Source organism: Sphaeramia orbicularis, chromosome 1 (genome assembly GCF_902148855.1).
Source record: "Sphaeramia orbicularis chromosome 1, fSphaOr1.1, whole genome shotgun sequence".
In the NCBI taxonomy this organism is placed as follows: domain Eukaryota; kingdom Metazoa; phylum Chordata; class Actinopteri; order Kurtiformes; family Apogonidae; genus Sphaeramia; species Sphaeramia orbicularis.
Window position 1 is genome coordinate 42267540 of NC_043957.1, and position 25905 is coordinate 42293444.

Below are 25905 nucleotides of genomic sequence, written 5' to 3' on the forward strand. Positions count from 1 at the left end.
GATGAACATTTTAGCAGCAAATTAAGAAAACCTAACCCAACGTAAGGAATAGACACATTTATTTGCACTCATAATAACCTTGGTGACATCACAATTCAGTTTTTCATAGCAGCCCATTGCTTCACATGAAGTGTAGCTCTTTGACAGCAAATGCTGGATATATGGAGGGCTTGCTGAGGGTACATAGTGACAAAAACATAATGCAATATTTTGTACATATATGTAACAAGTAAATAGAGGAAATAATAGGTAAGTTCATGTGTGTTATTTAATAACTGTCACAAACTGCTTGGTTTCCATGTCCATTCTGCCACCTCCTTTTACCTAGTTTTGCTGTGACCAAGGGGTGTGAGTGGGGAGTCCACGTGACAAGATATCCTGTCTGAAAACCAATGTAATATTATCTTGTCGGATGTAAATCTAGGATTATTCAGCATACTACATTTCAGATAAAACATGATACCATAAAAGTAAAACTACTATCTAAAACAGTGGGACTGAAATTGGTGTTCACATTATCAATAGCAATACAATAATGCAAAAAGCAAATCAGTTCATCATTAACTTACAAAATTCTCTGCAGCCAGTTTTTACTTTAAGAGTGTTGTTTCCCATTAATGTTTCGGAGACTTACAAGATACACAAGGGGTGGGGACCTTGAAAGTGTTTTTGGATCACAGACAATGATGCCAGTAGCCTAGCATGCCTTAATTAAAGTCTGCATTTTACAATTACAGAGAAGGTGTTTGGAGATGTAAGGCAATAATCTACACTGCACCTTTAAAATTAGTGAATGAGTGTGTCTGAATGAGCTAACGGTGAAGATGTTCCTGCATGTACCATCGAGGGGGGCAGTGTCAGAGACAGTGGATGAATCTAGAACTCCAGAAGTATTCTGGTTCTCTTCCATCAAGAAATCTGTGGGCATTCTCCTGCAATTTAAAGTTGGATTCAACCCTGTAAAAACAAAGAAAGTATTAGAAACTTCTTTAAAATATTATGGTAAATAAACATCTAGTAGCCTTAAAAGAGATGGTATAATTGGAAAACCTCAGAGCAGACTAACAGTTGTGGCAGTAGCTGATGGTTCATTGTAGTTGAATAGGCCTTTGTAGCGACCCTTTTCCTCCTTCCCCTTAGAGCGGAGCTTGTCCTCCATGGTCCGCAGCTCCTTGGCCACACATGGTCCCAGTGAGGGGTCCAGTTCCAACACCTTAGCAAAGTCTGCACGGGCCTCACTCTCATTCCACACTGCGGCGTGGGCCTTCGCCCGCTTGTAGTAGGCCTTTATGTTGTCTGTTAAGAGTAGCTGAATTACAATGCATATTTGCCAAACTGGCATTGTGGTGCAACCAGTATATCATGTAACTTATCAATTAAATGATAACGTAGTTACAAAATGTGAGGGAAAAATAGATTCAGGAGGCAAACTGTCATGTTACATCATTACGTACATGAAATTATAAAGACCAGTAATGTGTAACCGTTCATCATGCAGAGATGAAAACTTGGTAGCATGACAGTGCACCAGCTTTTCTAAAAAACAGCTTGTAACGCACAATATATGCATTTAATTGTACATTTGATGTAGTGAATACTGGCATTTAAGAGTTTTCAACAGGTCTTCAATAAAAAGAGACACGAGATAAAGAGACAAAGATTAATCATCTGCCTAAAAAGGGTGCATGAACAATAACAGTACAGGAGCCACTAATGTCAAACACCCACAACTTTCAACAGACAAAGTGGTTACCATCTCAGTTTTGGTGAGAGGAAAGTGAAACCCATGAAGGAAATGTATTTTTTGCCCAGCTCAAGATGCATGCATCTTACACATCCTCAAAATTTACTGTAATCCCAAAGACTGGTCTTAAATAACAAATTATGACAATATATGCTATGTATTCATTAATCTCTTGTGCTTACAGAGAACAACACATAACCAACTCTTACCTTCATATTTGAAGATCAAGGATGAGCAGTGTTCAATGACTTCATAGTACTGGCCAAGCAATAACTTGCACTGGCAGTAGTTGAGAAGAAGAGGTGTAATCATCATGTCTAATTTAACCCAGCTTCCATCTCCAGGATGCTCCTGAAAAGTACAGGCATGTGAAGAAGACAGGTGCCAGTGACCCATGAAATCATAATGGGTCAAACTTAAGTATTAACATGTTCTTTCCCTTAAAACTGTGAACCTGTAATTCAGAATGACTGTTACATTCAGAAATGACATTTGCTGATCTAATGATGTGATCATTCATGCTAAAGTGAATGGACTACAGAACAATGAAGTGCCCTAACCTTCATCTGTAGATTTTTAATACAGGCAATTCCATTGTAGTATTTCTCTGCAGCCTCTGTAATATTGCCTTGTTTGAATAGCCGGTTGCCTTCCTCATGGATCTGAGGCACAAACTGGAGTTTCTCTTCATCTGTCATAGCCCACACATCGAGCTGGAATGAACCTGGAGGCAGCACCTGAGTGAATAAAGCAACTGGAGTTCAGCAGTTGCTGCAGCATCATTTCACCTGCATGCAAAAATTCACAAGACGCCTCTAATATCACCTTTCCCTCTGACTAGCAGACAAAAAAACCACAAAGTGCTTCCTTTATAAACTGAATATATACATTTTCTATATTTACATTGATAAAAATGAAAAAATTAAAAAGCTGTTACATTTAATTTGTCTTGAAAGTCACATGTGGTCTAATAACTATTTCCACAGCTGTATATAACAACATTAATAGTTGGAGTTTAATATTAAAGAATTAAATTTAAAGGGGTCCCATGTTTGCTCACCTCCAACAACTCGATAGAGAAGACCAGAGGCTGTGGATTGGCCTGAAGCTGATCAAGATCTTTGTGCCCTAGAGAGTGGTGGGAGTGGATCTGTGCAATGCCACAGCAGTGCCTCTGGCCTTCTAGGGGGTCCTTACCAGCACTGATGTTCCTCAGGGACTGGGACACCAGAGGATACAATGCTGTGTGCTGAGGGTTGAAGACAGGAACAAACAGTTAGAAACCAGAGTCACTTCCTCAGTCACATTCTGTTTTTGGTCACCTTATAATTTTTTTTTTCTATTTTTATTTAAACTTTACTTAACCAGGCAAGACAGATTAAGAAAACCTTCGGAGTAACAACTGTGGCCTGGCAAAAAGCAAGTTCCTTTGAAGGAAAGGGAGGTAAAAAAAAAAAAAAAAAAACCCAAACAAACAAAATGATTAAAATTAAAGAAAAACAGGACAATCAAAACACTAGAGTAAGTTACAAAATTAAAAATATATTTACAAAGACACAGCTAAAATACATACATAAAACAGTAACAGGACAGGCCAGCAGCAGCATTGCCCATTAAAATAATCAGTGATCAGAGCTTTAAAACAGACCTTTGTGTCACACGTAAATTCTGCTATTTCGCCTTGTCTCATGGTGATGATGACTGTCTCCCAGACGGCTAACTTGAACTTCTTGCCCAGGATGAGCTCCATGGGTTTACTGCGGTTCCCCATGGTTCTGGAGTCATCCAGCACTGTCCCATCACACAAGCTGGTGCGGTAGTGAAACACCACCTGGTCCGAGACAAGATGCATTCATATATTATACAATCAATGGTATTTGGATACTTTAACAACATTGTTTGCTGAACCTTACATAAGCCCCCTTTGAACTGAATTAAACTGAAATGATAGGATGAACAAAAGCAACATGAAAAGTTGCATAATAACGCTGGTAAAATAGTCATCGTTAAAGATTTCAAGATTGACTGTTTACCAGAAACAACAGCACTAACATTTTTCAGACGTCAACGTTACCTTTTGACCAATCATGGTGCGCAAAAGTGATTGACATGCAGTACCCTCCAATCACCTTTAATAAACACATCCCATCCTGTCCCGCCCCCTTCCTTGCCGTCAGATGAAGAAAAGAAAAAAAACTTTACGTAGCTAAAATAACATAAACCAAACCATATCTATCGTAGTTTCTGAGCACAACTAACAGAGCTTTCGAAGGTGTCCGCAGTGCCTGTGTAATATGTTTGATATAAGCGTAAACACAAACAGTTACCCTACTGTCTTCATATCTGATGATAGCATTAGCTAACATGTTTCATCGGCTCTCATTAGCCAACTCAAAAGACAGGAATTAATCCATCAAACGGTTGAAAAACTACATTTACCTTGGTTCCATCAGGGAAAGTCGATAGCTCTCCTTTACCAGGACTGATCAGTTTTTTGCTTATTCCTTCTTCGAGCAGCCTGCGTGCTTCTTCCTCCATCCTTGACCGAATCTGTGCCTGTAGTTTCGTCAGACGTCACTTTAGCTTTACATTTTGGAGCCAACAGCGCCCTCTATGAGGCGACCCGTGTCACTGCCCCTACAGTGAAGGCTAGGCTCAAAAATAAAATAAATAAATAAATACATTTATATAATATGTAGTAATTACTAAAATATTTGGATCCTTAATCACATGTCCCAAATACTGAGGCCCAAGACTACCTTTATTGATCTCTTAAGACAGGGGTGTCAAACTAATTTTAGTTCAGGGGCCACATACAGCCTGATATGATATAAAGTGGGCCGGACCATAAAATAATATAAATAATAAGATAATAATAACTTTTGAGTGAAAAAGTTCCGTAATGAAAATGTTTACATCTATGAATTGTACTTGAACATAACGTGAAAGAATATGAACAACCTGAAAATTCTTTAGTAAAATAAGTGCATTGCTAAGAATATTACGCTTTAGTTTATTACTTATACATGTGAATCACAACTTACAGATCACAGTGGATCTACAAATACAAAAAACATTAAATAACAGGCAGAATATTATTAAAATTCCACATACTTCTCTTAAGACATGTTAGATATTCACATTTTTTATGGAAAAAAGGCTAGTCTGTAAATGTAAATATTCTTGTGTTATGTAGCTTTTTTTTTACATTGAAACAAAGAGAAAAATATACAGTTTTCATTATTTGTAGGTTATTATGATAGTATTTTACTGGTCTGATCATTTTTAGATTGAATTGACCTACAATGATTTTAACATCCTGTATTGTTAATATCTTCAGTGTAATTTTTGCAATTCCACAAATTTATCCCAAGGGCCAGATTGGACCATCTGGCAGGCCGGATTTGGCCCCCGGGCCACATGTTTGACACCTGTGTCTTAAGATAATTTTAATTGTCCTTTCGCTCAAATAAGCCATAATTAAAAAAACAAGCAATCAAGCTTTATTTTTTCAGAATAATACATTATAGCACACATAGTGAGTCAAGTCAAAGCAGTTCAAGTTACTGTTGATCTTGGATGGAATACATATGTTCAAGCAGATTAAAGTCGGATCTCCATCCTAATGTGTCATAACTTAACAGAAGTTTCAGGAAAATCTACAACAGAAGTGAATTCTGCTCATTTCCATCTACTTCTGTTACAGATATATTGGTAGCAGTGATATGACGGGTTTTTTGAAATGTACGAACTTCACAAAAATTTCATAATTCATGTAACTATACTAGTAACATCTTTATAGCATCTGCTGAGTCAAACCTGAACCTGAAGGAGGTGACTTACAGTATGGCTGGCTGTGTGTTTTTGCCTCAAAAGTCTTAGAAAAACATCTCAAGATGCTGGATTTCACAATCAACATGTTTGTCTATTGCTCATAACAGTTTATCTTCTCTTGAAAAGGGGAAAATTTGATCCTCTGCCCAGCTAAGAGGAGTCAACATATTCTCTTCACAAGGTTGCCGGATTATGGGCATGCTAGGCCACCCCCATGTAAACATGAACATTTTGACACAACCAGACCATCTATTGGAGTTCTTAAGCTTCTGGTGATACTGCTCTTGGGTGGTGATGTGAAAGGCCTCAGTCTTGGAACACAAATTAGTTGGATTTGTCACAACCACAGGTAATATGGCAACAACTGCAGCTAAATGATAAAATATAACTATATAAAAAACTGAACTGATTTGAATTACATGTTTTTTTTCCCATTTGAACTCACTCATTCAAGTTTGATCAATATCTGATCATCAAATGTAACGGTGTAGGTTTTAGCTCACTTTGGCTATTTGGAAAATTGAGTGACCCACTTTAAATATACAAAAGTTTTATTGGAATTTCACAGTCACTATTCACACAAAAAAAACACAGGTAAGACCAAACTCATTATACACAGCAATGTCAGTTCATGTGGTGAAAACATAGTCAAAGCACTGAGTGGTTCAATTAGTAGTGGTCCTTACAGTGACAAGAAAAAAATGTGACAAAGTACTTTTTTGTTACTCTTCACAAAAAAAGAAGAAAATGAACCCAAAAAGAGTAAAAATGTAGTGTTGTTTTAAATATCATTTTTCAAAATAAGGCAGGTAGAATAACTTGAAGCCTCTTCTTCCACGGACAGCACAGCTGATGTATATCACATGATACACTGAAAAAAAACAAAGAATAAGTTGTGCATTTACTGAAACAAGTCATGGAAAGGAAATATGAAAAGATCTTTGATTTGGTTTTTTTTTTACCTCCAGGAATAAAGAGGAGGAATCCAGGAACAAAGAAAATAGCACTTGAAACACCTGTGGATACAGGTTCAAAAGTCAAAAACATAAAGACACAGACAACTGACTCATTAAATATTTAAAGAGTTTATACTCATTTATTGGTAGCTATAAAAAGTAATTCACCTACTCCTCTAACTGGATTGTTGGTAACAAAAAGCAAACAACTTAAAAAAACAAACAAACTTTAAGCTGGGGGTTATTTTGGGGGGTTTTCAAACAAGGTCTTGAGACAAAGGAATAAATTGACAGTATTTGCACCCTCTCAAGGCAACCTTTGTATATTCCTATTGTCTTAGTACAAGGTACTTCTTGCTTAAGAGATTCATATAATCTAGATATACATATTTAGTGAATATGGTGTAATGTGACCTATTGTGTAAAGATTATACATAGACTGATTTATCAGGCAGCACACACAGTATGCAAACGTTGCTTCACATTTACCAGCTTTAACATCTGCCATAGATAATTGCATTTCAGTTCAAGGGAAGAGCTTGAGACAAGTGGGACAGACTGAGGGCTCTGAGGACTGGGCTGACAGACATCAAAAGAACTTTGAAAAACTGGTGCTTCACTTTCAACCACGCAGAAAGTATGTGATTGTATCACAGCAGCAATATAAAGACAACACTGGAGACTGAGCAACAAAAATATACTTTCAGGCAGACGTGACACACACAGAATCCAATTTTAAGTGAACTGCTGTCAGTCACAACCTTTTTGTAAAAAACAGAAACACATACTAACAGATGTATTTTTGTTTCATTCAGGGGTAATATGCTTCTGCTGTTGAGAAGTCACGAAGTCCAACATCCATTTTTGACCGAAAACCACTGGCCAAATCCAACTATCTAGTTCTTTTTAAGACAGCATTGATTCCAGATACATTTAAAAAAGAATGAAGAGATGGGGAAAATCTTTCAGCATTGGCACTTGATGGAGATGTAGGGTGGAACAGCTTCAACAACTTCTGCACTGTGGCAAAAGACCGTCTATACAGACTGATCTCATGAAATCGCAATTCATGATATTACATTTGTCTATAACAGCAGTTGCATTCACTGTGAAGGGTATTGTGATACTTACTATTCAGTAAAATTGAAGCAGACAACCAAATAATGAAGTGATGGTTAATTGTTTACTGTATGAAAGCAGCAACTATAGAGTATGAAAATTTGATTCACATCACAAGACAATTTGCTGACAGATTTTAAGACATCATTTCTTACTATCTGATAGGCTGTGTGAGGATATGCAAGGGATGATATACAGGATCCTGTACAAGTGATCCACCTGCCAAACTCACCCAAACTAATTATTGTCTCTGGTCTACAGAACTGGAGGTGTTTGCTCTCATGGCCTCAGGACATCTACATTTTTACAGGTGCAGCTCCAGGGCTTCTGGCACTAACACCAGAGGAGGGCGTTCACTCAAAGTCATTTATTCAGAGTTAAACTTTTTGTCACAGATTAATTTGTATGAAACAGGGATTTCTGATTTATCTTTACCATTTATGTGTATTCTGGTTGGAAATACAAGAATAGCCTGAGAGAGAAGGTCTGGCCATATAGAAAAGAGACATTTATACATATACATGTACATGAGTACATATGGACATGTACATGTAATTATGCATTCAAACGATTGTTGTAAGGCTCTGGCAGGGTTTGTATATACTCTGAGGGCAGCCCTGATTCAGTTTTTTCTCATTAATGATGTGTTATGCCATTCCTCACAAGTAATTACTAGAATATTAAATGTCATGACCCAAGATCTGCAGATAAACCATGAGCCTAATGGCATGAGGACAGCAAATATGACTGCAATCTATACATCACTTCTCTCTATACATTGTTTCAACTGACTTGCATATCTGTCATTTCCAGAGAAAGAAATAAAAAACATATGCTAATGGTTTCCTTTCCTTACCTGCATTTGGATTTAGCTGTATGACAACACCTGTGAAAATAAGAGCTAAAAAGCAACCACAAAAATGTGTGTCAGTGAGATGTGGTCATCAAGTATTCAAAAGCTTTTTTTGACAAGTTAGTTATCAGAGGAAAAGGTTCCTGTTGGTAAACACGTCACTGAAGTAACTGTGGTCAAAATGCACAACTATATGACGTAGTACCTTTGTAATTAATAAATCATTCGCAGCCTCGCATAGAGCACAGTTTTGTAATATAAAAGTGTTTCTGAGGTTTGTATATACTCTAATTAAATTCGGATGATTTTACATGTAGTTTTATCTTTTTTACTGTGAAAAGCATCACAGACATTATATCCATACAGCCTTGGTCACATCTGAGCACTGAAAAATATATTGTTTTGCTTAATTTGCACTGTCAGATTTTTGTGTCATATTTGTAAAAAGTTTGTTGTCAAAGACTTACCAACTCCAGTGATGAGGAGAAGGAATGAGGCAAGAACAACTTTTCTGTTTGTCTTGATCAGTGGGTGGGACACCCACCTGAAAATAGATTTTTATAGCATAAATACGGGAATTTTTGTTCCTGTGGTCAGATCGATGTGTAATGGCTGTGTCAACATTACCCGCAACAGTGTGCAGAAAGCTGTGTGACAGAACTCAGCGTGCTGAATGACCACTGAGAGCTGCAGTAAGACAGAGTTGAAGGATCGCTGTAGAGAGAGCAGAAAAACATATTCTGTCGGTCAGTACTATGAAGGAAAATGAAAGCACTCAATACCTTTACAAATGCAACTCACCTGATCTTGAAGAAGTTATTGAAAGATGAATTTCCATTGTTGCCTACGGCATCTTCATTTTCCAGATTCTAAAAAAAACCTCATCATAACTATGTACTGTACATGGTCACAATGAATATGTGTTAACATCCATTAGGTGTGTGTGCATGGTTACCTGATACTTCAGGTTGCTGTGCTCTGGAGAACTAGCAGCAGCAGCAGGTGAGGGATGAGTCTGAGGTTTAGAGAAGGTTAGAGGACCAAATGTCATCTCTCCTCCTTCTCTGTCCTTTTCCCTGGCCTTCCATCCCTCCATCTCTCCATCAGACACAGCTCCCTCTTCATCGCCCTCCAACACAAAGGCATCATCAATGCTGAACTGCGTTGCCATGGTGATAGCCTCTTAGACCCAGTTTTTCTGTTGCTTGATGCTCACTGTGGTGGAAGATTAGCACAATAATGTTACACAATAAAATCAAATATAGAAATATCCACGGAAAGATCTATTTTAGTGGTGGGATTGCGGGGTGGACACGTATAGTACCGTTTATATAGGACTAACAAGTCGATCTAACCAACATTTAATACCAATGACAAGTATTTATTAATATTTTAATCAACATTTAAAGTTCCGCACACGTATTCACCCGCTAGCAAATAACCTAACAGTAAAATGTAGCCTGATACAGTTAAAACACATTAATGAAGCTTAAATTCTACATTTAAAAAAGGAAATGGGAAAATATCCGCTGTGTAGCCTCAGTCTGAACTACTGGAGCTAGTTGTTGTCGGTCTCTGCCATTGTTTGTGCTCTTTCCGCTAGTCGATCAGATGACCGGACTCTTCAAACTTACTGTCTTAAATGAATCTTTTCTCCGGGGAGGCTGAACTCGACTCCAGAGTGTTAACAGAACAGTCACATATCTGGACACTCTGTGCTGCTTTTGTTTGAGACTTTCGATCAAATCAAAGTTTTCTTCCAGACAGCGAAAAACGCCTTTCCAAAAGTTTAGTCCCTTCCTTTATTTTTTTTTAACACCGGGCTCTCGATTGCTCTCGACTGATTCCGCCCAGTGGTCTCATCGGCAGTCAGGACACTTAATCGAGCACGATGTGATCGATCGGATAAAACTCCTTGCCTCAGGTGGCGTTTGGTTGTTTTGCATGCTGTTGCGCAGTTTAATCGGTTAGCCTTTATTTAATATACAATCACACTTTCATACATTTATTTACTGTACTTTTACTTTTGGGCGTTTGACTATTATGCCACTCCAAATAAAAAAAAATAAATTAAATTGAAAAAAAAGAAAAAAGAAAAAAAAAAAGTAATAATAATAATAATAATAATAATAATAATAATACAAACTATAAAAAAAAAACGTTATACAGAAAGTACTAAGCCTAAATAATCAGTTTGCTTATGTTGGTTACCAGTTGTGGTTCATATAACGCTTTAATTTCAGAGCTTGCCTTTTTAATTTCTGAGGAAAAAATCATATAAGGTAAGGTAAAAGAACTAACAAAAAATGTATGTCAATTCCCAGTGCATGTATCATGTAAATTGCAAATGAGCCAAAGTCATAAAGTTTTTCCACCCACAACAACTACATGCTCCACTTGCGACTAAATGATATAAATGCCATGATAATAAATATAAGATATTTACATGCAATCTAAAACAAAGTAAATACAGAAACATAAGTTACTCTGCTGATGGGCGTTCTGTATCTGGTGCCAAACTGTGAAATCATGTGATTTCTAGTAAGTCAGACCTTCATTATGCAAACAAACATCTCTAAACTAACAGTCACAGATTAGTCATTGCTGGTTGCAGTTGAAGAGAGCAGATGGTCAGAGGTGGTAGATATAGTGAATGTTAGTGGGAAGAAACTGCTTCTTGAAACAGAAGATTGTGTGACTGACTTTGGGTGCTGTTGAAAATTCTAAAGGTATGACTTTACTTTAAAAAAAAAAAAAAAGAAGAAGAAGAAGAATGCATGTATTGTACGTATGTATTTCTATTGATAAATTACTAAATTCAACTTAATTTGATATGCACTGCAGCTCCAAACCGATGTACATCTATATTTTTTATTTTAATAATCTAGTGAAATGTTGTAGTCATTAAAATTTGAGTTGTTGCCAGGCATTTATATTTAAAAAGTTTTTGTACTTAGGACCATCACTATGTGTGATAAATTGCACCACATATTGATTTTTCCCCCCGGCTTGGTGCCATAGTAATTTTGAAACCCTCGGTTGAAAAACAACCTTCATCAGCATACTCTTCTTCACTCTCCTTTAGATGAGTAAGCAGGCCCTGCTTTGCCTCTTGCTGCAGCTCCTTTTTGAGGTACAAATTTAGGCAGTGTCTCTATTAATGTCTTTTATTGTTATTACTAATTCCTTAACCACATTGATAGTCACATTTAAGATTCAGGTTTAATTTAAATTTGATTGTTTTTGTCTCTGCTCAGATTTGTTCCAGCACACATCTCCAGGTTGTGTCTGGATCCACTCTGGAGCTGCCTTGTCTCATGTCTGAAACAGACTTAATCGAAGGACCCATAGCCTGGAAATACAATGGTCATATCTTATATTAATACCATATTTTCATTATAATGTAATTGTAGATATTTATATTTTTTTTCAATTTTATTTTTTAATCAATATAGGTAACGATATAATTCCCTCTCAGTCCAGTGGCTCTCTTCGACTGAAGAAGAATGGCTTGTATCTCGCTATATCCCCTGTAACTTTCATCCACGAAGGTGAGTATGTATGCTTGGTAAAGGACAACAACATGGAAATGGGAACGACTTACAACATAACTGTTGAAGGTAAGGAATGATGAAATACACGGTACATCCTCCAACTGAGACAGTTAAGCATATTTGGTTTAGAGTCAGCATTCAGCAAGAAATCTTGTTCTGTGTCTCCTTTGGGTTTCTCTGCAGCATTCTTTGACTATACCATTAAAGTGAACAGTGGCTCTGCAGTTCGCCTTCCCTGCCATGTCCCATCTAGCCAAGTTAATGCCAATGCACTTTGGTTCAAAGATGAAGGAAATGGCAGAAGGACACAGCTGATTCCTGTAGGGGAATCAATAAGTGATGATAGGAAACTGGAGCTGCTTTATCCATTTGACAGAGATCACACCATCATACTTAGCGAGCCTGTCGTGGAAGACACTGGAATTTACCATTGTGAATCAGCTGAAGGAAAGAAGTTCAGCACTGTTAATCTTATCGTTGAAGGTAAGCTTGGTAACATTCTCAGACAGAACTGGCCTCAAGCAGTCTGGTGCCTTCAGTGAGACTTTATCTGCTGCACAAGGACTCACAATTGATGCCATCACCAATCATTGTGTTCACCCAGAAAGTACAGTTGTTATGTCTTTGAGATTTTATTTATTTGAAAGAAAACACACAAAATAAGAAGCATTAAAAAAGCAGATTATAGCTGTACTGTTGCGATGTGCTGAGGCTGAGATGGCAGGGCCATGTGATGCTGCATGGGTTCATCTGAGATGACAGCGGTAGGTGCTGAGGTGGAGAAGACGTCTACAGGTAGTCCAGGATTTGCAGATGAGGGATTATAGTATTTCAGAAATGCATTTGAGAAAAGATGCTGTATATGTCACAAACATTAGGGGATTATTCTGACACTCAGGGTGCAATAACTGTGTATTTATTGTCACCAGACATGTAACACCTGAAAATACACCAGGATCGCTACATGCTATTTCATCAGCAGCCCTGTGTAACCTTTATTCACTTTATCAGCTTCTATGTTTCTTAAAGACCTTTCTTGCATGTAAAATAATACTTGCAAAAAAGGGATATACAGTTAATTGTTATATTGTGGTCACACCAGCGTAGCCATACACTGTTTCAGTACGTGGGTGGATGTTTACTATCACTATGTGGTGCACTATTGTCCATACTGTCCATCATACCACTCAGAAAATCCAAGAGTCTCACATATTTGTGACATCATTGAGTGTTACAGTCTATCATGTTTCACAGTGTATCACTCACTAAGATAACTCACCTGTTCCACAGTCAGGGAGCCTACAACAGCCCCAGGGTGATGCTGCGAGTTGCTAGAAAATAACTGGCTCTATGTTTTATTGTGTAGTTTACAGTTCAGCTTTAAAATGTCATTTTACCTGCTTCATGGACAAGCAGCACCATGACATTATTAGTGCACTTAGCCTGGTTTGGAGATGACAACTGTGTTAAAATATCACACCTCCCAGTGTTAAATATGTGAGATCAATGGAGAGCCAAGTTGTTTAACCCATAAAGACCCAGTGCTATTTTTGTGTCAGTTCCCGAATTCATCTTTCTCTATTTCTATCTTTCTTGACTGATTTATCACCATTTTTAAAAAATATTATCTTCTGTATTTTGCATTTTGTGGTGTAAATCATGTATTTTCTGATATTAAATTCACAGATCATGTAGATGTTCATAAAAACTCAGAGTGAATTCAAAGTTGATTATATCAAAACAGAGAGAAATGAAGAAAAAGTTACTTTTTCTTAAGCAAAGATATTGCTGACTGAATGTAAAATCAAGTGTATCCATCCACTGTCATTGATCCAACTCCATGGGTTTTGCTGGGGAATCAGTGCTGTAGAAGATGACAGTGTTTCCACGTTCACTACGGAGCCTCTGAACGTCCAAATGCAACCATGAAAAGATGCCAAACTGCATTTTACAACAATTATTTACATGTATTGATAGGATTAGTGGATCAACAGGTATTAAACAGTTTAGATCTGTAGACGGTTTGTGTCGCAGATGGCTATTTGGGTCTCTATGGGTTAATTGGATTTCATAAGAATAAGTCATCATAGTACTTTTAACTTATACAATTTGAAACAGTTAAAGAGGTTTTTCCTTTATTGTTGGTGGCACCCCCAGCATTTGTAGCACCAATGCCCAAGGCCATGGCTCTATCAATAACAGTCAGAGGATGAATGAACTTACAATTAGAATGAATGAATCTTACTTCCTGCTAAACTTTGTTTCAGCTGCTCCAACTCCAGCTCCTCACACATGCCAGGGCTTCACCACAGCATGGGAAGACTGTCAGGATGAAAACAGTCGCCTAGGGCAGCTCATACTGCAGGAATCCCTGACAGAGTTTTCCATGAGGCTGTATTCATACCTCAGGGAAGTAAATCCTTCCAACAATCTGCTCTTCTCCCCCATCAGCATCGCAGGGGCACTATCCCATTTGTTACTTGGTAAGGGAAAGGAAACGTGCTGCTTATTTGTTTTATCAATTGGAATCAAGGGAAGCAAGGTTATCTGGTGTATCAAGAATTATTTCTCTGTACATGGAGAGCATAAAACTTTTTCATCTCTGAAAGACCTTTGAAAGGATTTTGCTTTCCTTAAAATGTCAGACATTTTTTCCACATGTTTAATCATCCCTTTTTATATGTGAATTTTAGGAGCGAGAGGTGACACCCGCAAAGCCATTCAGCGTGCGGTCTGTTTGCCTCATGACTTCCACTGTATTCACTTTCAGATGAAGAAACTGAGAGAAAAATTGTCTAGCTCTTTGAAGATGTCTTCTCAGATCTATTATAACCCAGGTATTATCACTAAAATAGAAAATAACTGCTTAGAAGAGGAATCATTCATTGTGACAAATCTCAGATGGTATCTGTATTTCATTATATTTTATCTGTTCTCATTCTCAGGAATGAATCTCAGTGAGTCTTTTATAAACCAGTCAGTACAGTTTTATGAAGCAGAGCCTGTCAAATTACTGAATAGCAGTGAGGAAAACACTCAGATGATCAACAGCTGGGCGGCAAATATGACACATAATAAAATCACACATTTGGTGGACTCTGTACCTCCTCATACCCAGCTGATGCTACTCAATGCTGTCTTCTTCAATGGTTAGTAAACTGTGCTTCTTAAACATTTGGTTGATGGTTGAAATAAAAGCTAACAAACAAAAAAACACGTATGTATATGTTTCAGGCATGTGGAAAACCATGTTTGATAAGACAAACGTGAAAGGGTATTTTTCAAAACTCAATGGTGATATGGTAACGGTGCCTGTCCTCCGAAGCCAGAATTACCTGACACCTATGGCGTTTGTTGCTGAGCTGAGAGCACAGGTAAAAAAAATACCCCAACTCCTCGTTTATCTAGCTGTTCAAGTATTACATCGAATTTTCTTTTTGCCAACAGGTGGCAAGGTTTGCTCTCTCAGGTGACTGCAGTCTTTACATCCTGCTGCCTCGCTCCAGTTCAGCAACTGACCTCCAACAGCTGGAGGAGAGGATGACAGACGGAGCTGTGCGTCAGATGATAGAGCAAATAAATGCAACATCCCCTCAACCTATTGAGGTCACACTGCCCCAAATAAAAATGGATCTTAAAGCAGACATGAACATTCTTATCAAGAAATTAGGTTTGCTCATATTTGATATTGTCTGTCACAGTACAACATATTTTGCTTCTGTTTTTTTTTTCCTACAACTTGCACTTGATCCACTTATTCCTCCATCATTCCTTTTCTCTTTAAACAGGATTGTCAACACTCTTTGAAGGTGCCAACCTATGTGGTCTCTACCCTGAAGACAGCCTGGTTCTGGACGATGCCCGACACCGAGCCTTTCTTGCACTGAATGAGAAAGGGGTGGAGGCTGGAGCCGTCACCAGCTTGTCCTTCTCACGCTCCTTCCTTTCCTTCTCTGCTATGCGTCCTTTCATCTTGCTGCTGTGGAGCGACCAGGGCAATTTGCCCCTCTTTATTGGCCGAGTGACCGACCCATAAGTGTGAGAGAAGAGGTTAAGATACAAGGAAAAAGAAAGGAGAAAAAAGAAACAGAAGCAAATAAACATACAATGAGCAAATAGTGCATTAGAAACATAAGCTGATATGACGCTGTTTTTTTTCTGAAAATTCTCTTGTTTTTCAATACTTCTACACAGGAAAAATTACTGAGCATGTATTCCAGAGTCAAAAGTATTTTCCTGAAAAAGAGTAAATTTGTCTTTATATTGAGTTTGGAGAGCTCTACCCAAAGAGTGACTTTTATTCTTTTTAGAGAGGGACCAAATGTTATCTGATGCAGTGTAAAATTTTGTTCAATTTGAGTACATTTTACTCAGGCAAATGTCCTGTGTACTGAACAATGTTGCTTCAAGTAATTAAAACCAACAGTGAACAAAGTTGTATTTACTTTCAATGATGATGATGATGATGATGATGATGATGATGATGATGATGATGATGATGATGATATTGACAATTAAACACATATACACAAGTATTTACTCCAGTTGTCGTATAATATTAACATGTCATTCAAAGGAAGTCAAAAAAACCACTGAAACAGCTTCAATTTATTTTGCGAAGTAGTTACACAAACCCACCACATGATGGCAGCCATACTGTGTGATTGACATTAACAGTGAATACACAGGGACTGCAGTAGTGAATTCCCATTTCATTCGCCCCTGCCCTTCTGCATCATTACCATCGATATCAATTTAAGGAAGACAAGTGTCAAAATCTGTGACAGTAAAGGTTTTTTTTTTAAAGCAATAGCTTGCTTGGTAAAGCACAGCAACTGAGCGAAAAATACCCTGAATCATCTTATTCACAAACAAACCAATACACACCAATGATGAGAGAATGAACGGATGGCAAAAACTGTAAACACATTAGCATTCAGAATGATTAGCTAAGGTTGCACTCCATTATACAAGCTCATGATGACTAAACATGCAGCTGTATTGCAGATAAAAATATTACATAAGCAAAGCAGGGTTAATAGACAAGGGCCAGAAAATTTGGTAAATGTAAACAAACCCAACAGACCCATAGACAGGAATAAGCATCCATCCAGCCAGAAATGTGAACTCCATTTAATCACTGTCACCCAGACTAGACCCAAACAAAGTACTGAGTAGTCCCAGAAATGCATCTTTGATGCACGAATAACACGTTGTTGTTTTGGTTTGATTATCTTGCTGCTGACGTGCTTAGAGTTTTGATGTGCATAGAGAAAGTATAATCTTTACCCAACCCGCCTGTTGAAGTCATTTCAGGTTTAACTGAAAATGTATTTAAGCTTTTTATTACAGCTCATTGTTTAGTTCCAAGCTTAAATAATGCCCAAGCCCTTTTTATCCTAGACCTAATTCACCACTGAGGGATCCATTTTTTTCTTTTTTTTTTTTGCAGTCAACAATAAGACATTCACAAGGTTGTCGAAGGACAACACGAATATGAGCAGCCGGATCGATTCAACAGTTAGAAAACTCCCGGAGGCCACTGACCGACTGTGGGTGTGCTTCTGTGAACCAGTGTAGTGATAGATGAACCAGGGGAGTAGATTTAATACCCTGGCAAGCATGTAGACAGTTCAGCGATAGTCTGTCCTGTATACACTGTCACTATACAGAGATGTGCATAGAGACACGAAGGGATAAAAAGCACTGATACTCATGTAGTTTCCCAATATTTTTAGACACTGCTCTGTGATTATCCATTGTCCACAAATATGTTGCCAATTGCATCTCAATACAGAGTAAAATCCCTTTTTACCTCCTGGAGTTAAATTGTAGGGGTTTCTTCATTGTCTATGCGCGCATTTCTCCTAACAGCACACAGTTTATCTCAGCAGGCTGTCCTGTGTTTCACAGATATGGTCACGGCAGACCCTGGGGTCCTGCCTCCTGGCCAGAGGATGAAGAATATGCCACTACACACTGATGTTAATAGGTCAGAAATAATGGAGTAAATGGACCATTGATCACAGCCATAACTCCCTCTGATGACTGATGTTAAATTCAACTAATTTCTCTTACACATTTCTAGATGTTCTCATAGGAACTCCTCCTCTCATAAATCAGATCTATCAAGAGAACCAATCCAGTATCTATTAATATTTTCAAATTAATAACTGTGATATTGCTGTAGAGAAATTAAATATGGCATGATTTGTGGTGCAAAATTGGAATCATGGTGGGAAATCCTCTGGGATCCTGTTGCTTCATATGGCTGCAGTGAAGTAATGGTGCAAGTGTTCAATCCCAAAGTAGTATGCATTCTGTCTGCAGAGGAAACAAGCTCTGTCTTTCATCAAGTAAGTGGTCAGAGGTCACATATCAATATATATTTTCCTTTTTTTTTTTTTTTTTTTTTTAAGTTATTCTATGTCTGTCTGGCAAAAGAGAAGATGGCTAAGATCTGGCATACATGATTGACAGCTTGTCAGTGTCCTCTCTCCACCCAGTAATACTAACACCACTGGGGCCTGTGGTGATGGCAGAGCATCTCTCTCTTCAGACATATATGTGTGTGTTTCTTGTCCTTGGTTATTATTTCTTCACACCTCTGTGCTTTTGAGGTTCAATGGAGACATGTTGAATGGGGCATGACGTGAATACAGATAGACAAAGACTGTACAGACAGAAAATGTAGGCACTCATGTTCTCATAGCCCAATGCGTGGGTATGCATGCACACACACTTACATACACACAAACACTCACACACACAAAGGCTAACACATTGATGTGAAGATGTATAGAAAGCCACTGTCACTTAAAGACAATGAAAGACGTAAGAACAAGAACACTGAGACAGTAAGGGTACAAATCCACCAAATGGATTGTTTTGTGCTTTATAATACGGTGCCTTGCTTTGCATCAGATCAACAACCACTAAGATAGAAACTTCTCAGAACAGAATCACCCTCTAAAGGCATCTCCATTCCTGTAACTATATTACCACGTCATGAGACACTAAGGCGCACATACTATTGGCCCCTTTCACTGAATGTATTTTGAGTACATTTATCTCAAATCTGTTCGTTGGGTGTAATTTTAAATGACAAAATATGAACGACATCCACAATACAGTTAGGTCTAAAGCACATTTTTGTGAGTATTGTTTTGTTACGTCAACACTTTAATGAGGACATCGTCACAATTTGGTTTACCTTTAAAAAATATATTCAGATTACATCTTATTACCTTCACTAATATTAGTATGAATATCATATACTAATACTTGGTGTTGTAATTATTGGCATATTATATGACGCATTTTATTTTCAACATTATTATTATTGCATGTTTTATCCTTTGCTCTTATTACTGCTTTACTTGGTCTTTGTCATCAACCATCGTTCTGTGAGACAACTATGTTAGTGCATATGTGTGTGTGTATGTGTGTATGTTTGTGAGAGGGTGTTGTGTGCATGAATGTCTTGTGTAATCTAGTCCGGTTTGTCATTGCTCGGGGCTCCTTGCTGTGTGAGCGTATGCCAGTACTCGACTTTCTTCCCTTTGTTTTTGAGACACTCAAACCAGTGTCTGAGTCTCTGTCCACTTGCATTGATGCCCAGTTCCACTCCACCTGGAATCAGAGGAAAAAGAAGAAAAAGAGAAGAGGAATCAGAGAGCGGTGGGACTTTGATGGTTGGTGAGACAGATGGCAAACAAAAGGGGATAAAAATTGAAAAGAAGAAAATGGTGTTTCAACAAAGAGAAGAACAGACAGTGGAACAAACAATGATGTATAATGACAACAAGGCAGATTTCTACAGGCAAAGGACATTAGAATAGGTGGTTCAATGTATGAGCTGTGCACTCATCTGAAAGAAAAAAGAAAGAAAAGAAAAAAACAAAACAAAAACAAAACAAAAACAAAAAAAAAAACAGTCCAGTGTTTGGATTGTCAGTTCTCTACTTTTTTGTCCAGAGGATGATAGATCTAGTCCACACTCAAACCTTGCACCTTAATGCTACCGTCATAATATGGAAACAGAAATTCCACTCTGAGCTACTAATGTGAGATCACAGACTCTGTGAAGGGGTGAAGGCACCTTGATACTTGATACAAATTTGATACTTGAGTAGAATTGGATACTGTTATTTAGTTCCTGTTGTTCAGTTGTTGTTTATACATATTGTCTGGTCAAAAAAAAAAAAAGCATAATTCAATGGATCAATGTGATCAAAGCCTGTAGCTTTGATCACAGGGTGCATTCACTGTGGTGCTTTTTATACCACACAATAAATGCACAATATATGTTGAGACATTTATGTCCATTCGTAGTTGCAAAAATTGTCAAGATCTTGTAATGGTGATGTTATAGTCAGAACGCTGTGTAAAGTCTTCTCCATCACATCCCAAAGATTCTCAATGGGGTTCAGGTCTGGACTCTGTTGTGACCAATCCATGTGTGAAAATGATGTCTCATGCTTCCTGAACCCTGTGCCCAGGGCCAGATTAACACTTCATTGTACCCTGGGCAACAATATTCAAGGGCCCTATCATCACAACCCCAGGATCCCTATAATCTGGCAAAATACAGAATAAGTTCCAGGAATATATGTAAATATACCCCATACTTCAATATCTAACTATCATCAAATGCATTTTGATGTACAAATGTGTAAATGCTCGTAGAACTACAAGTGCACCACTATAGCCTCTTGTCAAGGCCACTCACTTGCATATGATGATATGAAAACAAAACACATTAGCATCAGTATAATCTAAAATTGATCCACTACATTAGAAAGAGAGGGAAGTGTCCTCCATTTTCACAAAAAATAAATAAGAAACCATTTCCAAAGTATCCAGTATATATTTAAGAACACTTTTTGCCAACACAAATGTATTGAATCATCAGAAAAAGCCCACAGACAAAACACAAACATAATCTGATAGACTCAGATATGAATTTTAACTCTTTCCCCGCCAGAGCATTTTCCAGTGAGTTGGTAGCCAGCGCCAGCCTTTTTGGTCATTTTCACTAATCTTTGGAGGCTCACTGAAAATGTTGTGTTAGGAGTATGTGAACACTGAATACATCAAAAGAAAGAACAGAACTTCAACTTTTAAACACAAAAAACGATTTTATTCTATCTTCATCCGTTCGTGAGATATGAATATTTGAATATTGGTCATTTTCAGGAAAAAAATGAATTTAGAGCAAAAAACTGAGAAAATTGAATTTTTTCAAAGACATTGATTTTCAAGATAAAACTGATTTCCTATTTACATTTTTGACTCTTTCTTCTTTACCAACCGTAACACTGTATTCAAAATCACAAAATAAAATAATTATAACAACAATAATAATAACAAACAGCTCTAAGATATTCCATCATTCCGCAAAATGTTAGTGGAATCCACACCAAACTTTAGACCAAACATCTTCTAAAGCACCAGGTTCCTTCTAAACTTTACACTTTGACATACATCAGTTATAAGTAACAACATATTAGTTTAGCTTTTTGATATAAACACTTCAATATTCCTAATTTTCAAGAAAAAAAGAAACAAATTCACTAAATACTGCAGATTTCTGGCCTTTCTTTGGCTGCACCACATCCTCCTGTTGGACCACCTGCTGTGTTTGATCTGTAAATAATTATATGGACATGTAGTTATTTATCTTTGGATGAATATATGTATTTATTTATTTATTTCATACAAAAGCTAAATCCAACAGTGTCTTACCTCTGTCCCTGCTGACATTCTACAGCTGAATCTGTTCTGTGTCCTCAGTCTGAATCTGAACTCACTAACAGATGAACACTAGCTGTCCTTTGTCTTGTCCCACGTCTGGTTGTCTGTCTTCTCCTTGAATGTCCCCTAGAAATGTCTCTTTTCTCTTCCTCCTGTCTGTCATTTTCTCCGTGTCGCTCCGTGCCCCCCCTCCCCTCCCCTCCCCTCCCCTCCCCTCCCCTCTCCGTGTCGGACCTGAGCCGCTCCGTGTTTCCCGTGTTCCGTGTCCGTCTCCCTCACCTTCTATTTCTCCGTTCCTGTCTCTAAATGGTTCTTCTGTAGCTCCATCACATACTGAATTGTCAGACTGTCTCCATAATCATCTTTAAGGCTTTTGAAACTGCGCGCGGTTCCTGCACAGTCTGCATTTCCTCATTCAGTGACTGCCGCTGGATGCGTTGCCATAGGATACGGAGACTCCAGTGCAAAAGCGTTTAACCCGGTCCTTCATTTTTCCGAAAAAACTGCTTAACTGTTTGTTTTTGGACTAAGGAAAGTATTTCACATGATCCGCAACACCTCCAACTATAGCATAACAGTGAAAACACGGATTGACGGAAAATCTCGTCATTGGCGAAGAAAGAGTTAAACAGAAATCCACTTGTCACCTCAGAATTCAACAAGAGAGTTAAATAAGTGCAATGTAAACATCGTTTTGATTCGCGTACGTATGTCGCATAGTTCTTGACGTCTCACATCCCGCTCAGTGCACGCACGTTGATTTGCGTCACAGCTGATTTGCTTTTTGGACTGACCAATGAGGAGAGGGTCTCAGCTCACGGTCACAGACAGCAGGAGCAGGGTTTCTGTGCAGTGCAATAGCTCCGGACAGCGGACAGTTTCATTTATAAGCAAAAGATAACCAGATATTTTCGTTATGCCCGAGCTACCCAGGGCCCTTCAGACATCGCGGGCCCCTGGGCAATTGCCCAGTTGCCCATATGGTTAATCCGGGCTTGCCTGTGCCCTTACCATGCTTCTTTTCACAAGCCCAATAAACCCACTGAATCCTGGCATTGTCCTGTTTTCATGCACTTTAATAAACAAATGATTGTTTCAGAAAGGAGAAGCTACTCACTGCATCAGTTAAGGTTAAAAAACTTACTTGTAGCTGAAACATATTAACCACTGCATATTAACAACTGGTGTTTGCTTAGTTAAATCCGGGGGGGTGGGGGGGTTGTCCAGGTTGTGTATGTATGTATGCATCAGTTACATTATGTTTAATACAATATATACATTGCTCCTTTTTATTTTTCTTTCTGTCTTTTCTCCAGCTCATGAGCATTACCATTTACAATTGATTGATATGTTGAGTATATGTGACGGTATGTGTGTTTTTATAGATTTCTATTTGTTTTTTTATTAAACTTTAGAGGTGCTGAACACTTTGTGTAGACTTTTTATAGGAATGAATTTATGAACTCAATAAATTTATAGGAATTTCATGCTTGTTTGCACTGATGGGACTGCAAACAATTTCATGGTATGGATAGAAAGACAATAAAGACATTCTATTCTATTCTATTCTATTCTATTCTATTCTATTCTATTCTATTCTATTCTATTCTATTCTATTCTATTCATATGCATTTCCCCTATAGGATCTGCATTAAATAAAAAGAATAAAGAATAAAATGATGAATGACTACTTATTGTATTTATGTTTTCTAAATAAATTAAATAGATATACACTAATGAAAACTTAATTATGAATACTACACTGATTTACTGCAGTGTTAAATCTCCTTTAATTGTATTTGATGAACACTTGAAGAAGAGAAATGTATTCAACTACAGATTTAGATTGCACAACCACTGACTGTGGTTGGTCGTGGGCGTACATATGCACAAAAAAGAAACCTCTGTTGACATCTGAAACTGAATGGAGATAATGGAGAGGGAGACTGTAAGACAGACAGATGCAGGCAGTTGTCACACCAGGGTTATAACAAAGCCATTCCCTTGGCTGTAATTGCGCAGTTAATGGAGCATGAAGTTTTAAACACGGTATTTTAGCACAGCTACCTTCACACACCACCTTAGAAAATGACAGCCACAAGCAAACAAGCCTTGACTGTTGATCTGTGACTCATCAGAGGTACGCCTAAAACGTCACATGAGATGATGTCGCTGGCGGAAGCGGAGCAGCCTTTAAAGGTCCATTGTGTAAGATTTGGTGGATTTAGGAAGATCTGATCTGAAATATGATATTAACAATTTAATTTATTTTATAATCATATGAAGATAAGAATCATTGTGTTTTTGATAATGAGCCATTTATATCTACAGGGGGCCACCTTTATAGAGTCATTGCCTTTTGCTGCAGCTCACACTAGATTTCCTCTTTTTTTCTGTTTTATGGTAGGTAGCATAGAACATAAAGTACAAGAGACATAACAAACACAAGGGTCTTTCACAGGAGAGTTAGGCGGGGGTATTCAGTCAGGTGCAATCTGTATCTTCACTTCTAGTTGTCACTAAATATTACCCACTGAACCCTTACGGGGCCTCATATCTTCATCCTTCCTAGTTCAGGTCTAGTACACAGACACACTCCACACCTGATCACAGAGTTTCAATAGGATGATCACGTACTGTACTTTGTCACCTTCACCGCTGCCCATGCAACACTCCCACCATCTCTAAACAGAGATCGATGGTGTGTTCCCTGAGGGCGAGGGCTGCTAACGGAATGGTCAGCCAATAGGATGTGATTGGGGGACAGAAGAAGAATGAAGACCTGGAGCTGAAGGAGATGACATAGATGAGGATGAAGCTGACACATGGACAGGCAAGACACTTCTGACCCTTTGAACTGTTTTCACTTTTCTTACTTTGCTCATTTATCTCAGTCAGTCTTAACAGTAGACACACAAGGCGCAATGGTGACGATGAAATGTCAACCATTCATTAGCACTGAAACCAGTTTGCTCTGCTTTCCACCTGATTTTGAAATGTTGTCTTAACTTTGCATGCGTTGCCGGATACAATAACATTCATGTCACCTAATGTATAAAAACTGTAAAACTGCTGGAGAGAAGAAGCTTAACAGGTTTAAATTAAGAGGCTGGTAGATGGTCCACATAAGTCCTGCATATTGACTGAATACTGATGCCTTGTAAACCAAATATATCCTCAGTTTTATAGAAATAGACCAGGAGAGTGGAAGTGAAAACTCTAGAGATGTCTGCCTAAAGTTTTAACTCACTTCACTTGTGTACAACCAAATGCCATAATATTAATGCCTTTGGAAACATACCGAAAGCATGTGCTATCAACCTAGTTTGTGCAATTTATTGTATTTCTTCTCTCTGTATGATGGCAGCTTTTCCCTGAAGGGAGGCAATTTGAGGAGTCTTCAGACATCTCGGTGTATCAACAAATACATTTGGCACCCTTAAAGCCTTAAGATCTTTGCTCTGATGTGGCAGCTGTAGCACTTGACTCAAATGACACTTGAACTGTTGAAGACAGGATTTCAAAACTTCATGACAATATTCAAATTATGAAGTTAACATCAGCTTTTATTCAGAAAGAAATAAGTTTTAGGTCTCATATGATTGTGATGGAAAAGTGATTTTACTGCGTAAACGCTGTCATCTAGTTTCACTGAACCAAGTATCAAGAAGTGGTGACAGGCACAACAAGCCCCGCCCCTCACACATATTTCACCCATTATAAATAAATGGGAAGATTTTGAAATCCAGAAAAGATTTAAACTTTGACTCACTTTTCCCAAAATGTAATGAGATCCATTCTGGGTCACTAGCAATCTATAAAGTCAATTTGGTATGAATTCAACCAATAGTTTTGCTGCAACAGACATGTGAAATTTCACTCATTATAAGTAAATGGGGAAAAAAAAAGATAAAAAAAAAAAATCATAAAAAATGTAAAATTTGACCCACTTCTCCCAAAATGTAATGACATCTATTCTGTACCACTGGCAATCTATAAACCCATTTTGGTATGAATTTAACCAGTAGTTTTGCTGCTAGAGTGTTAACAAACAAAGAAACAAACCAAAAAAAAAATACCCCTTACCTC

At 37.9% G+C, this 25905-nt stretch overlaps 4 protein-coding genes across 4 annotated transcripts in view; 1 reads left to right on the top strand and 3 right to left on the bottom strand.

Moving 5' to 3' along the window:
- Positions 1–42: 42 nt before the first annotated feature.
- aip (aryl hydrocarbon receptor interacting protein) lies at positions 43–4335 on the bottom strand. The gene is made up of 7 exons (XM_030138540.1): positions 4184–4335; positions 3393–3575; positions 2805–2993; positions 2305–2481; positions 1954–2095; positions 1067–1296; positions 43–957 (listed from the first exon to the last, which is right to left on the bottom strand). The coding sequence occupies exons 1-7, from the start codon at positions 4280–4282 to the stop codon at positions 952–954; spliced, it is 1026 nt and encodes a 341-aa protein (XP_029994400.1). The 5' UTR covers positions 4283–4335; the 3' UTR covers positions 43–951.
- A 1776-nt stretch (positions 4336–6111) lies between these two features.
- On the bottom strand, positions 6112–10339 carry tmem134 (transmembrane protein 134). The gene is made up of 8 exons (XM_030131290.1): positions 10141–10339; positions 9462–9721; positions 9308–9375; positions 9134–9220; positions 8974–9050; positions 8510–8554; positions 6541–6594; positions 6112–6449 (listed from the first exon to the last, which is right to left on the bottom strand). The coding sequence occupies exons 2-8, from the start codon at positions 9675–9677 to the stop codon at positions 6367–6369; spliced, it is 630 nt and encodes a 209-aa protein (XP_029987150.1). The 5' UTR covers positions 9678–9721; positions 10141–10339; the 3' UTR covers positions 6112–6366.
- A 762-nt stretch (positions 10340–11101) lies between these two features.
- On the top strand, positions 11102–16274 carry serping1 (serpin peptidase inhibitor, clade G (C1 inhibitor), member 1). Its single transcript, XM_030143553.1, has 11 exons — positions 11102–11235; positions 11592–11639; positions 11764–11872; positions 11962–12126; positions 12244–12543; positions 14328–14543; positions 14754–14897; positions 15006–15209; positions 15295–15434; positions 15508–15730; positions 15849–16274. Exons 2-11 carry the CDS (start codon positions 11592–11594, stop codon positions 16094–16096), a joined length of 1797 nt encoding a protein of 598 aa, XP_029999413.1. The 5' UTR covers positions 11102–11235; the 3' UTR covers positions 16097–16274.
- A 375-nt stretch (positions 16275–16649) lies between these two features.
- The window catches only part of doc2g (double C2-like domains, gamma), a 43798-nt gene continuing 34542 nt past the window's right edge, over positions 16650–25905 (bottom strand). Inside the window, exon 11 of the mRNA XM_030142853.1 lies at positions 16650–19692. Coding sequence (XP_029998713.1) covers positions 19553–19692 — 140 coding nt within the window. The 3' untranslated portion in view covers positions 16650–19552. The remainder of the gene's footprint in view (positions 19693–25905) is intronic.